This window comes from Elephantulus edwardii, unplaced genomic scaffold, assembly GCF_000299155.1.
Source record: "Elephantulus edwardii isolate Elephantulus edwardi_28Jun2011 unplaced genomic scaffold, EleEdw1.0 scaffold00068, whole genome shotgun sequence".
Classification (NCBI taxonomy): Eukaryota; Metazoa; Chordata; class Mammalia; order Macroscelidea; family Macroscelididae; genus Elephantulus; species Elephantulus edwardii.
In genome coordinates, this window is record NW_006399818.1 from 10,409,013 (window position 1) to 10,423,008 (window position 13,996).

At 40.0% G+C, this 13,996-nt stretch overlaps 1 protein-coding gene across 1 annotated transcript in view; it reads left to right on the forward strand.

Annotated features, from left to right (window-relative positions):
• The window catches only part of UTP20 (UTP20, small subunit (SSU) processome component, homolog (yeast)), a 115,021-nt gene that overhangs the window by 56,308 nt on the left and 44,717 nt on the right, over positions 1 to 13,996 (forward strand). Inside the window, exons 26-29 of the mRNA XM_006888529.1 lie at positions 653 to 819; positions 5,807 to 6,015; positions 11,668 to 11,811; positions 13,148 to 13,227. Of these exons, the coding sequence (XP_006888591.1) occupies positions 653 to 819; positions 5,807 to 6,015; positions 11,668 to 11,811; positions 13,148 to 13,227 (600 nt within the window). The remainder of the gene's footprint in view (positions 1 to 652; positions 820 to 5,806; positions 6,016 to 11,667; positions 11,812 to 13,147; positions 13,228 to 13,996) is intronic.

The window sequence follows — 13,996 nt, forward strand, 5'->3', positions numbered from 1 at the left end:
TGCCTACTAAACATTTATTGAAATGATAATGTCCTTTTTGTAGGGACATTGATTTATATTTCTTTAATAGATTTTACTAATGAAGGCATTTTTGCATTCCTTAGATAATCACTATTTGGTTTAATATTGTTTCAATACAATGCTAGATAGTAGGTTTAGAAATGCTAGTATGTAACATTATTTTTGTTACTGATATGTTGCACTTAAGTTCTATTTGCTAATTTAAATTTGTTTTAGAAAATGCTCTTATTTAATTAGAATCTTCTATTCTCTCTCCTTTTTTCTGCTGCCTGGCTTTCTAATCTCACTTTTTAATCTTTTTGCTCCTGTTTTCTTTTTTCATTGATTAAGCTTATCTTTGACCAGTTCATTCTATTTTTTATTTTCTCACACACAAAGAACCATACTATGGCTGTATCAGTTCCATTGCATATTGATTTCTGGGTTTTGTCTTTATGATTTTCTTTCTTCTGCTTTCCTTACCCTTTTCAATTGTTGCTTTTCTGATTCCCTAACTTAAAGGTCTAGTTTTTGTTTTCATTCCTTATTTTGTAATAAGTCCATTTATATCTGTTTTATCATTATTCTTTATACAAAACAAAGAACTTGTATCGTTTGTGTGTGAACCAGTAATGTTTTTCTGACATTTTAGAATTTTGTATGGGCGAATGAAGAACAAGACTGGGACTAAAACTCAGGGGAAATCTGCATCCGGCACACGCATGTCCATTGTCCTCCGGTTCCTCGCTGGGACCCAGCCCGAGGAGATCCAGATATTCTTGGACCTCCTGTTTGAACCTGTGAAGCACTTCAAGAATGGTAACTATCAGCTCCCACTCCTGCCTCAATGTGTCTTCTTTCACATAGGTCAGACATACCAGACTTTGTTCCTCACGCTCCTGGACATCATTCTAACCAAGCTGGTCTTCACAATCCTGTCTTTTTTAATGCAATTCATTTTGAGATTATGGTTGGAATTAGGTAAACCTTGAAAATGATCTGGGAAATGTCAGTGTCCATGCATTAGCAAACCTCTAGAAAATGTATACCTTTTTTGTGCTTTTAGGCCTTTAGGAAAATGAAAACTTATCTGTATACAAAGAAAAAGTCTTCTAAGAGATGTTTAGCAAGCTACAAAATGGATTTTGGTGTTGTTGTTTTCATTTATTGAATCATTCATTTATTGAGTAATGACTTGCCCAATGCCTTGGATACTCTGGCAACTTGAAAATAGAAAAATTAGTAATTATACTCTCTGTCAAGAAATTGGAGTCTCCTTGTGGATGTAAGAGTGTGTACAATGAGCTGTCCTGCTCTATGTTACATGATTTTTATAATTACTGTCAGTAAGAATGGTTAACGGTTTGGCCACCACTTGTCTGTCAGTATGTTGGGTTGTGATGGCTTTCATGTTGCTGGGATTCTAAGAGCTGGTATGTCAACTCACAGCAGTAGACAAGTGTCAGTGGAACTTCTGGACTAAGACAGACTGAGAAGGAAAACCTGACAAATGGTCCTGAACTGTTGTCTGTGACAGTACCAGCAGCTGATGAACCACTGAGGCTTCAAAGCACTCAGAATGTGACCAGGGAGGAGCTGCTCCTGCAAAGAGCATCAACCTTAACAATTGTCACTAGAGTCAGACTTTCAGGGCCTTCGTTTGCTGATGTGACAGGATGCAAAATGAAAATAAATAGCTGCAAATAATCACTAGTCATCAGTATGAATCTAGAAAAATAGGAAGTTATGTAAAATGAATTGAATCACACTTGAAGGTGGATATCCTGTACAGTAATTAAAATGGAGTGGTGGTGGCCGTTTTGAATCCAGCAGTCTTACCATCGTCTGCTATGCCAGGAATGACACATTGAAGTGGAACAGCTTCACGTTCAATAGAAAAAGCAACATTTACATTTTATCCTGAAGTAGTACACTCTCAGTGAAAGAATATCCACACACTTATAAGGAAGATCTAGGGAACTCTGGTGGCATAGTGGTAAGGAATTGCACCAGTAGCTCAAAGGTACAACATTTTGAAACTGCCAGCTGCCCCACAGGAGAAAGATGGGCAGTCAGCTCCTGTGAGGTTTACTGCCTCTGACAGCCTGCTGAAGGGTCAGCCATGAGTTGATCATGACTCAACAGTACACAACAACCAAAAGAAAGACCAGTTATTACAGATTTGCACACCGGCTTATAAGTCAAATATGAAGAGACTAAAGATTTTTACCCACTTCTGCAGTCTGAAATTGATCAAACATACACTCAGTATCCCTTGATAATTACTGGTAATTGGAACATGAAAGTTGGAAACAGAGCAGTGACAGGAAAATATGATTTGGGTGATGGAAATGATGTCAGAGATGGCATGAGGTCATTTTGCAACACTGATGACCTAATTAAAATTCTGTAAGTTAGCATGAACCCATAAAGCTGTGACTAAAATTATTTGTGAGATAAAATTAGTAGAAAGAATTTTAAAAAGAAGATTGCAGCAGCACACATGATCATTATACCGAAAAGAAGTGGTTGACATTCAGCCATTTCATAAGATAGCATATGATTAAAAACCCATAATACTAAAGGGGGAAAAGTCTAAGCTGCACTGAAGGCATGAGGAAAAGCGAAGCTCCAGGAATTGATAGGACTCGAGCTGAAATGTTTCATCAAACAAATGGAGTGCTGGAGTCTTACTTACCTATGCTACAAAATGTGGAGGCCTGGCCAGTCCACACATATGGAAGAAATCCATATGTGTGCCCGTTCCGAGGGTAGATGATCCACCAAAATATAGAAATTCTCAGAGTGTTATTCTATATATATAATATATAGAAGTGAAATTTTGCTGAAGAGAATTTAAAAATGGTTGTAGTAATAGATCAGTAGATATTTGCCAAAAAGTCAAGCTAGGTTCCAAACAGAGCATGGAACAACATTGCTGATACCAGATTGATCTTGCTGAAAGCAGAGAATACTAGAAAGGTGTTTACCTGTATTTTATTAACTTTGCAAAGGCATTCGAGAATGTGGATCATAACAAATTGTGGAGAACACTTCAGCAAACACTGTGCTGCACAGTGTACAGATCGTGTGGTAACCATTCAAACAGAGCTAGAGAACACTTCATGGCTTCAAATCAGGAAAAGTATGTATCCTTTCAACATACTTATTCGTTTTGTGTGCTGAGTAAAAAATCCAAGAAACTCAACTGTAAAAGTAGAACATAACATCAGAATTGAAGGGAATATCTTAGCAGTTTGCTATGTGCAAGTGACACAACCTTGTTGCTTAAAGACAAGATGGAGATTAAAGACCACAAACTTCAGTGTGGACTGTATCCCCACAAGTGGAATGAGCAACATCATATTAGATGAAGAAAATGTTGAAATTGTCAGAATTCATTTCACTTGGCCCCATCAGTACGAATGGAAGCAGTAGTCAAGAAATCAAAGTATTGCATTGAGGCAAACCTGCTAAAAAAGACCTCTTTAGATTTTTAAGAAGTAAAGATTTCATTTTGAGGACTAAGTTACACCTGACCCAAACCATAACATTTTCATTGCCTCATACGCATACATGCCTGGCATTAGCAGCCAGGAAATGAAAAGACGAGTTAGATTAGGAAAGTCTACTGTCAGGACCTCTCCAGAGTGCTGAAAAGCAATGATGTCGTTTTAGAAACTAAGGTGCACCTGATCTAGGCCATGGTTTTTTCAATAGCTGTGCATCCAAGAGCTGGACAGTGAATAAGGATGACAGAAGAAGAATTGATGCCTTTGAATTGTGGTGCTGGAGAAGAGTATCGGACATTACTGTAGACTTCCACAAGAACAAACACGTCTGTCCTGGAGAGGGTGAAAAGAAGTTGCTCTCTTGAGGCAAGGATTTTGAAGCTCCATCTCACGTACTTTGGGCATGTGGCCAGGAAGGACCAGTCCTTGGAAAAGGACATCATGCTTGGAAAGTTGGAAGGTCAGCACAGAAGAAAAAGACTCTGGATGAGGTGAACTGACAGTGACTGGGGTGAAAGTGTGTCACAGGCAGTGAGATCGGACAAAGTTCGGTGCTCTTGTGCATAGGGTCGCTGTGAGTTGCGGTTGACTCCATGGCACATAACAACAACATACGCATTTCCAACATACAGAAGTTGGAACATGAGTAAGGAAAACGTGATGCTTTTTAATTATGATGTCAATGAAGAGTATTGACTATCATGAACTGCCAGAAGAATGAACCAAATCTATCTTGGCAGAAGGACTAGAATGCTCCTTGGAGGGCAGTGTGATGAGATTTTTTCTTACGTACTGCTGTATTGTTTTCTGGTGGAATCAGTCCTGGAGAAGGACATTGTATTTGGCAAAGTAGAGGGCCCAGGAAAAAGAGGAAGCCGAAGTGCCTTAATGAGATAAGTGTTGTGGTGTCTGCAACAGTGAACTCAAGCATAGCAGCCATCCTGCTGGTGGCTCAGGACCAGACGGCGTTTCTTTCTTATGCATTGAATCATGATGAGTCAGAACCAGCCCTACGACACCTCACATTTACTGAAGTGCTTCCTTTATACTGGGGATGGTAGCAGACCCCTTTATATACACCTCAGCTGATCCTCAAGTAACTGTATGAGAGGTCCTGATTTAATTAACTCCTTTGAACTGATGGGGAAACTGAGCTTTAGAGGTTAAATAATCTGCCCTCTCAGCAAAAAAGGACCTCTTGTGATGCACAGTTCAAAGTGCTGAACTGCTAAGTGAGGGGTGGGTGGTTCGCTCTGATCTGTTTCTCCCCAGAAGGAACCTCAGGATCTGCTTTCCTCTCCATTTCAGCCTAGGAATCCCTTCAGGACAGCTCTTCTCTGTCCTCGGGGTTCATAGTGAGTCCACGTGGGCTGTGATGGTGCACAGCTGGGCAAAAGGGGTAGAATTGGTTCTGGGTCCAGATTTTTGGGGCTACAAAACCCCAGCTCTAGTCCCACAGTTCCTTTGCTTTAACCAAACTTGGACATTTTTCTATAGGCAAGTGGCATGGTCTTGGATTTGTCTTGTGTGTTTCCTATGATAAAGATTCTAACTGTTGAATTCATTTAGCATAATAGCATATAGTGAAGGAAAGTAGTGCTCAAAGAATACAGCCTTTGTGGAAAATAATAACGTCTGTTATAGGAGGGTAACTACAAATCATAATCTTATGGATTGATTTTTTTAGGTCTATGAATCAGTTAGCTAATGACTTGTTGCTAAGCCGAAATAATAATACCGAAGTCATTTAAGTAAATTCTGAAATCCACATGGCTATTTATAAGAGACTGTTACTTTCTTTATTCCCCAGGGAGCTACAGGAGAAATAAAACATTAAATTCACAGCCTTCAGGGAGCTCATAGCAAAACTGTCTCTGTGTGTGTGTGTATATGTGTGTAACTGCTGACCTCAGCATAGATCCATGAACACTAAGAGTGAGAAGAATTAAAGTGTGTAAAGATGCCAGGTAGAATAAAACTTATTAGTAACTCATGTTTTGTAAAACAGAATAAATAGGATCGATTTTGCATTTAAAGACTCCATTTGTCACAAGTGGCTCACCCTATATTATTCATGATTGCTCAGTTATAAAGTGGTTGAGGAAAATTTGCCTTGCCCAGATCATTGACTACTTGGTAGAAATCAAAAGGAGGTAATATATGAAGAAAGGGTATTGTCAAAGATAAGGAATTATAAAAAATAGAAAGCACTTTGTTGTTGAGGGAAATTCAAAGTCAACTCTGACCTGCTAATACTTCTCTTTCCTTACTACCCGTATTGTTTGTTTCACTAGGAGAGTGCCATTCTTCAGTCATTCAGGCTGTAGAAGATTTGGATTTGTCTAAAGTTCTTCCTTTGGGTCGCCAGCATGGTATCTTAAACAGCCTTGAGATCGTATTGAAGAACATCAGTCATCTGATCAGTGCGTACCTTCCAAAGATTTTGCAGATACTGCTCTGTATGACAGCAACCGTGTCACACATCCTCGACCAACGAGAAAAGGTGGGCTTTACTATAGGTGCCTCCTTCCTAGGCTAATGTGCCCAAATGCCCTGGCCAGTCAGGTTGGGGCCTGAATGACTAAAATCCTGCCAGTTCCAATCTTTCTAGTGTAATGCTTTGAAAGTGTCTCTAAAACCATCCTCCATTACCTGGAGATCTTCACTGTTGTAGGTGTTTGTGTGTACCAGGTAGAAAATATGGACTCTGTCAGGAATATACTGGAAAAGAAAATGGGATAATTGAGAGAGTAGGGGTTCTTTGTTTTAGACCTCTCAGAAGCTAGAGTCAGGGATGCTTCCAATGATTTTCTTTATATTTTAATTCCAAAAGCCTAGGGGTATAGGACATTTTTTCAGTTCTTAGACTAGTTGGTGAGTGAAGAGAGCTTTCTTACCACCATCTTTGTTTCCTGGTTATTTTGAAGCACAGGTATCTGGAGTTTTTTAATATTCTGGTTTATTTAAAATGTTCGTATACATGGTTTTTAAAGAGCAAATGCTTACCTACCGTGAATGTGAAGTTTTGAATAAAGAGAAGCAGCAAGATTTGGCAAGACACGCCAGCTGGCCAGCTGCCCAGAGGCTCCACGAGGTGGTCGTGCTCAAAAGTGCTTCTTGAATTGTATCAAAACAGTGTATTTATGTTTCACCGAAACAAGATGTGTGAGCATTAAGTACATTATTGGAAAGTCAGGAGAACATAAAATCTTTTCGGCCAAGTAGGATTTGAACTAGAGACTCAAGCTCTTGTGTTCTGCTCAGAGACTCACAGTTATAAAAAATTGACACTTTTAATTTGGCAAAATTTATTTAACATGATTGATAGATATGCCTGCCCCATGCACTGCCTCTCACAAATGGTTACTGTATGTGAAAATTACTAGCCAAACCTTCATGCCTCTTTTTTGGCATTTGTACGGATATAAATGTGCTTTGGTAATTAAAAAAAAAATCCGATGACCAAGATCTGAAGATTTCGACCACACCTTCCAGTCTGATAGTATGGTTTTCTTTTCCTCATTCTTTCAACCAGTAATTGAGTTCTTACTATGTGTGAGGCAGTTGGAATTCAGGAGAGATCTATTTAAAAAAAAATTCCTATTTATTCATTGACCAACTGTTACTAAGCACAAATGTTACTAAGCACATGCTCTGTGCCAGGCATGGTTCTGGTAGGTGAGGAAGGAGACATGTAAAGACTCAGTATCGTGGAGAGAGAAATGATGAAAGAATACACAAATGCGCAGAGTAAGCAAAGTGAGGAAGCTCTCTCCAGATCTGTAGCACTCCTGCTTCTGTGGTTCTTGACCTCCGACTCCCAGCGCTGTTTCCGCACCTCTTGGAGATTGGTGAGCTTTGCCTGAGCCCCTCCTGCACTAAGATGTGGACAGTTTGCTGGCAGAAAGCTGGAGACAATGTGCAGCTTACATATTTGTCATTTGGGGATCCCCTTTTCTGGGGATCACTGTCCTCTGCACCCTGATAAATAATCTCTGAAAATTATTGTCGGTGTATGTTTTGTTCTGGGTTTTAGTTGATTTAAGAAAGAAGGATACATTAAAAAGAAAGAAGGATAACAATACCAGAGGTACGCAGTTCGAATCCACCAGATGCTCTGCTGCTGGAGAAGGAAGGACAATCTCCTCCTGTACCTGTCAGCTCCGATTTGACGGTACACACACACACACATATATAATAATAAAATAAAATTTAAAAAAAAAACAAAAAACCCCAAGAAGCATAAATCCAGTCTTTGTTACTCCCATCTAGACTAGAAACAAAAACTGCCATAAAAGAGCAGGCAGAGCAGTCTCCAGACTGACAGTGTCTCATTCAAGTTCATGTGCACAGCCTCCTCCAGGGTAAAGTCTTGTAATGGGACAGCCGGACCATTCCTTAGAAGGGTATTGACTCAGTAAGTCAAAAGCAAAAAGAGTAGCCACGGATCAGTTCTGGGGACCCCGTGTGTCAGAGAACTGCACTCCGCAGCCCTCTCAGTGGCTGGGTGTCTGGAGGTGGGTCTCCAGGCCTTTCTTCTGAGACATGTCTTAGTGGGCTTGAATTTAGTCTAACCTCTCACTTGGCTGCCTGTTGTGCTGTCCATTGGCACCCCTCAGATACCCATTGCTTCGTTAGCGGCGTCCTTGCCATTTTACCCTGGAGTGAAGGCTGCCCTGGCTCGACCTAACGAAGCTTAAAAAAGATCACATTTTTTCCAACAAAATATACCATGTCCCAGAACAAAGCTCAGAAACTTTTAAATTATTTTGGTGAACAGCATAAAGTTAACGATTCCTGGTATCCAGTGAAATATTACAAAGCCTGCAGAGGAGGACGAACATTTGACCCAGAATGAGGAGAAAAATCAATCCGTCAAAGCCAACCCACAAACCACAGAACTGGACAAGGGCATTGTAAAAAGCAACTGTAAAAATGTTCCTTGTGTTCCAGAAAGTGGAGCAAGGCATGAACATATCAAGAAGAGACATAAAAAGATGCTAAATATTTCAATCAGATGAAATCACATGTCACTGGCTGGGACCAAGGTGTGGAGAGGTGCACTGGGCAGGTTGACTACTAACGTGGTCAGGGTCCTTTCTAAGGAGGTAGCATTTGAGCTCAAATTCACTCTTAGTCTTCGGTTAACCTAGAAGTTACTCAGTACTGAAGCCTTCCTCCTGGGTGAATAATCAGTAACTCAGAGAATCATTTCCACAGTTTCACAGTTCATTAGTTAGGGAGGTGTTAGAGCTTGTTGACGGTTAGGAGCTGTTCATTTTATTTTTTAATTCTTGAATAAGTTCAAGGAATTCCTTGAGGTGCTATCTTGAATCATTGCTCAATAATATTGCTTAGGTGTTAAGTGAGTTAAAGTTCTACATTTATGTCTTTGAGCATAGTTACACATTTACCTTTTTCTTTACCTTTTGTATTTTTTCAGGGCACTGACTGTTGCATAAATTTGTGTATCTTAAAAGTTGATGGTGGTTTTTGTTGTTAGAGGGAGGTGGTCGGTAACCTCAAGCAAGAGGAAGGGGCTGTGTGGCATGGTGTTTAAAGTACTTGACTGCTAACCAAAAGGACAGCAGTTCAAACCCAGTAGCCGCTCCATAGGAAAATGATTCGGCAGTTGCTTCTGTAAAGTCTGGATAACCTAACCTGTCTTACAGGGTCATTTTGAGTTGTAATCAACTCGGTGTCAGCAGGTTTTTGTTTTGGGGAGCGTTTGAACAAGAGGTGTGTTTGTTGATTACTAAGAAGTAACAACCTGTAGGCAAGAAAGTCTTCTGTAATTACCCATTTTCAGAAGTTCTCTGCAGCTTACTTAGTAGTTCCAAACTGGGTAGCTGGCACTGTGGATACAAAAGTAAATAATGTATAGATCCTCCAAGCGCAGAGCGTGGACTAGTAGGAATGGGCAGAGTGGAAGTGGGCTTTACTTTTGAACGTGTTTGATAGTGATCGTTAATTTGCTTGCAGGGATCATGATCCCGTGTTTCCAGAGATCAGGAGTAGTTGGCATCTTTGATCAGTGGGCAGTACAGCTGATGAGGGAATGTTGCCAGTTGAATTGAAACATAACAGATTGGTTTGTAACTGTCACCTTTTTATGCATGGATTCCTCTAACTCAAATTGATGACATCTTTGCATAATTTGACTTCAAATGGTTCTGTTTCTAATACCACTTTTTATCACGGTATCAGATTTACATGGAACATAATTTTTACCAAAACCATAGCACATTTTGGGGTTTTTTTCATTGCCTCTTGGCCATGAGACTTGACATTCACTCTAGTGTTTGTGTTTACTTTATAAATATTAAGGTGGTCTTTAGGTTTGATGTAGTTAATAAAGATTATATGTAGAACTTTGAAAATTAAAATAGGCACGTGTAAAAATAAGTAGTACAATATATTAAGGGAGTGCTGGTGGTCTAGTGGTAAGAAGCTGCGCTGCAATCCCAAAGGCACATGGTTTAAATCCACCACCTGCTCTGTGGAAAAAAGATCGACAGTCTCCTCCAGTGTGATTAACTGCCTCTGAAAACCTGCTGGAAGGTCAGGTAGGGGTCGGTTCTGACTCTGGTACACAACAACCAGTATACTAATCAAAGGGAGGAAAAATACTGGCGCTGACTCTTCCTTGTGTCTGTTTAGTTTTACAACATTCTTATATCTCTGAGGTCTTCTGTCTTCTGCTTGGCCTCAACATTTTTAACCCTTAAAATCTTAGAGCAATGCTACCTTTTCCATGAAACTTTGCTCTCCAGTTTACAGCACCTCCTCCCCTATTAACTGGCACTTTTAATCTGTCACATAATTTAATGTGTTTTCCTTAAGTTAGATGTTTAAGATAGGACCTTGGCATTGAACCAGTAAGTGACTCAACGAATGTTGTGAAGGCTCAGTAAATGACTCTGCTGAGCCTGAACTATTTATGGTGTATTTCACAACTAATAAGGAAGGGAATCCTAGCTGAGTGACTCCATTTGCTACAAAGAAAGAAGAAGGGGTGGGGGAAGTGTGTCATTAGCACATTGCCAAATGAGCACATGCAGACATCCAGATGAGCAGGCACAGATGTGCACACGACACGCACGCTTTTCTTTAGATTTGCACTGTCGGCAGTTCCCAGATTAAAATAAGCTCTGTTTCTTTAAGCTGAATGTCTTTAAGACATAAGTCAAAAGAGATATGGTTCCTATACAACATCAGCCAAATGTTTGTTTGCACATACTACAGTATATCCCTCTGTACACTACATAAACACTTCCACATTTACAGAGCTACCTTTAATGTAATGATAAAATAGTAATAATGTCTTCTTGTATACTGCAAGGAAGCACATATCACTAAAGAGATTGTACCTATGTCTGTGTACCTTGAATGTCAGCTTTATGAGAGTTGTTTACTAAGTTCACAGGTTCACCAGTTGTACATAGTCAGACATTCCAAGGTAAGTTAGAACCTGCTTGTAATATTTACTCAAATCTTCTATGCTTTTATTAAGTCCTTGTATTTACTTTGTGAGTTTGAATTGACTCAGTGGCAATAGGTTTGGTTTGGGTTGATTCTTTAACTACACAAGCTACTCTGTTCTCCTGTGTAGAACAACCAAAAATTGTTCCATCTCCTAGACCAATTTTTGGAAGAATAATGTAAACGTCTTTGTTTTATGAAAGGTTTAAAAATTAAAGTATTAAGTCAGAAGTAAAAGTTAACTTCATTTGAAGTAAAATTTTAAAAATTCTCCTCCTCCCCCGATACAAGGCTCTGTGATGACAAAATGTTTTGTTTTTATTAGAATGCTCTGTTCGTGGAAAGAAATCGGTGATTTGTTTAAAACCATTATTTGAATAAAGCAGTGTGGAATGGAAAACAACTGTTCCGACTGTGACTTTGTTTTTTCCTAACAACACTCTGGTATGATTTTCCTGGGCATTGAGAGTGGAGCACAGCTCATCATTCTCTAAGTCCTCAGTGTCCTTTCTGAAGCAGTACGACTCCTTAGAAAGCAGGAGTTCCATAGAGAATCACAGGAGAGAGTCAAAGATTGAGTACAGACAGCTGAGCAAGAGTGCCTCCCTGAGGACATGTGGATTAAAAAAAAATTACATGTATTTTTATGTAATGAAAGGACTTTGTTTTGTAGATCCAACTGAGGTTTATTAACCCGTTGAAAAATTTAAGACGTCTTGGGATCAAAATGGTGACGGATATCTTTTTGGATTGGGAGTCGTATCAGTTCCAAACGGAAGAAATTGATGCCATGTTCCATGGTGCAGTTTGGCCTCAGGTAACCCTGATTTCTCTGTTTTGCTTGGGAACCCTCTGCTTCTTTATGTCACTTCTCCACCAGCTGAGCCTACCACCCAGACGGGAGTGCTCATGCTGTTTTTCTCTTTCTCATGAAGCTTCTTAATACTTCTGAAGTTTTCGAATTCTTTGCTTTCATTATGGTTATTAACGAGTCCTCATGGCACAATGGTTAAAGAATACAGTTTCTAACCCAAAGGTCAGTGTTTCAAGCCCACCAGTCACTCTGCAGGTTAACAGTGGAGCAGTCTATTAATAGAAGGTTGACAGCCTTAGAAGCCCTATGAGACCTTTCTTTGTCCTGCAGGGTAGCTGTGAATCAAAGATCAGTTCTGTGGCAGTGGGTTTGTGGAGTTTTCTTTGTTGTTTTTGGCATGTTGTTAATTAATGAGTAAATTTCAACACCTGACTACTCCATTTAACAGAGTCAAATTATCCAAAGGGCCACCTGGCCTTTATCCTGTGGTGACACTGGGTAGTTTAATGACCCACTTTTTAGCTTACAGCCAGACACTTAACTCCTCTGTCACCAAGACCCCCTCCATTGCTTCCCCTACCTCTAAAACTCAAGAGAGGGTTTCTGCGGTACCTTGACATTTACACTTAAGGCTAATATGAATAGTTTTTGTAGCAACTTTTATAGCCCTTCACTTAGCATGCCACTGCTTTTGACAAGCCTAAAGGAAAACAGGTAATTCTGTTGACTGTTTTCTTGTTAAATTTCTCTGGTAGTGAAGACTGGACTAGTTACAGCCAGAAAACTGGAGGAGATGCTGGACTTTAGAAAAGGTTACTGGTGGCGGCTCGAGCCTACAGTCTTCTCTGGCCACGGGACTGCTGAGCAACCTGGCCTTTCTGATAAGTCCCTTGCAGCACCTCACGCCTCCACGAACCATCTTAGCCCTTTTTCTTCTATGAGTGTTGTTTTGCATCATTTTGCCCTCTTCCCCTAGTGGGTCTTATTTTGAATGCCTTACATTTTCCTCTCTGTTGTCCTCTTTTCTAAAAAAAATATTATTATTATTATTATTAATTATTAATGTTATTATTTTGTGTGTGTACCTTCAGATCAGATCTGGACTAGTACAGGAGGAGACTGCCCCTCCTTCTCCAACAGAGCCTCTGGTGGATTTGAACCACATACCTCTGGGATTGCAGTGCAGTTTGTTGCCACTAGGCCACCAGAACTCCCTCTCTGTTGTCCTTTTGTGTGGTCTCTGTGCTAGTTCACTTTTCTAGTTCTTTTTGCTTTTGTCCCTTAGAATTTTGTTTGTCTTTTGCCTATTCTTCTATTCTGTTTTGGTTTTGTCTTCTAGATCAGCAGGCTTGGATCTGAGAGTCAGTATTCGCCTACTCCTCTGCTGAAGTTAATTAGTGTCTGGAGCAGAAATGCAAGGTATAACTTCCCCCCCCCCCCCCCCCCCCCGCCCCTTTTAAAAAGACAGTGTTTTCAGTTAATCTACTTAAAGCTGGCCCGTTGTTGCGTGCCGTTGACTTAGCCCCGAGTGACAGGAAAACTGCTCAGTAGACTTTCCTGGGCCGTGCTGTGCACAGCAGACTGAGAAAGCTTCCTGCTGTGGAACCGCTCGGCAGATTTGAACCTCCAACTTTTCAGTGAGCAGTCGAATATTTCACCTTTGCGTCATGTGGTGGTGGTGTTGTTGCCTTCGAGTTAACTATGATTCACAGAGATCTGTGAACTACATATCTGAGACTTTCCCTGTCCTGTGCCATCCTGAGATCCCTAAACAACTAGGGCTCCTTAACCTAGTCTGAGGCGCTAATGGTATAATTTCTCAGAATTTTCGGTATATTGAAATACTTCACATGTAGTTAAAGAGAGTAATTCAACTGAATTAAGATGTGGAAAGATCTCAAAATAAATGTAACATGTTTTTGTTAGATGTCATTTAGTCCGTTTCAACTCATAGCGATCTTTAATAGAACTGAATGGAACAATACTGTGCCATCTTCACAGTCGTTCTTGTGTTTGAATCAATGGTTAACAACTACAGTGACAAGCCATATTTAAAAGGAAAATGCAGCTTGCTAAGCAGTATGTGTAATGTGATCCACTAAAAAATTCCATTTGTCTTAAATGAAATAGACTAGGTGGGCTTGAGCGTGATACTGAATACGGCAGGGTTTTGATCTGTTATTCTTAG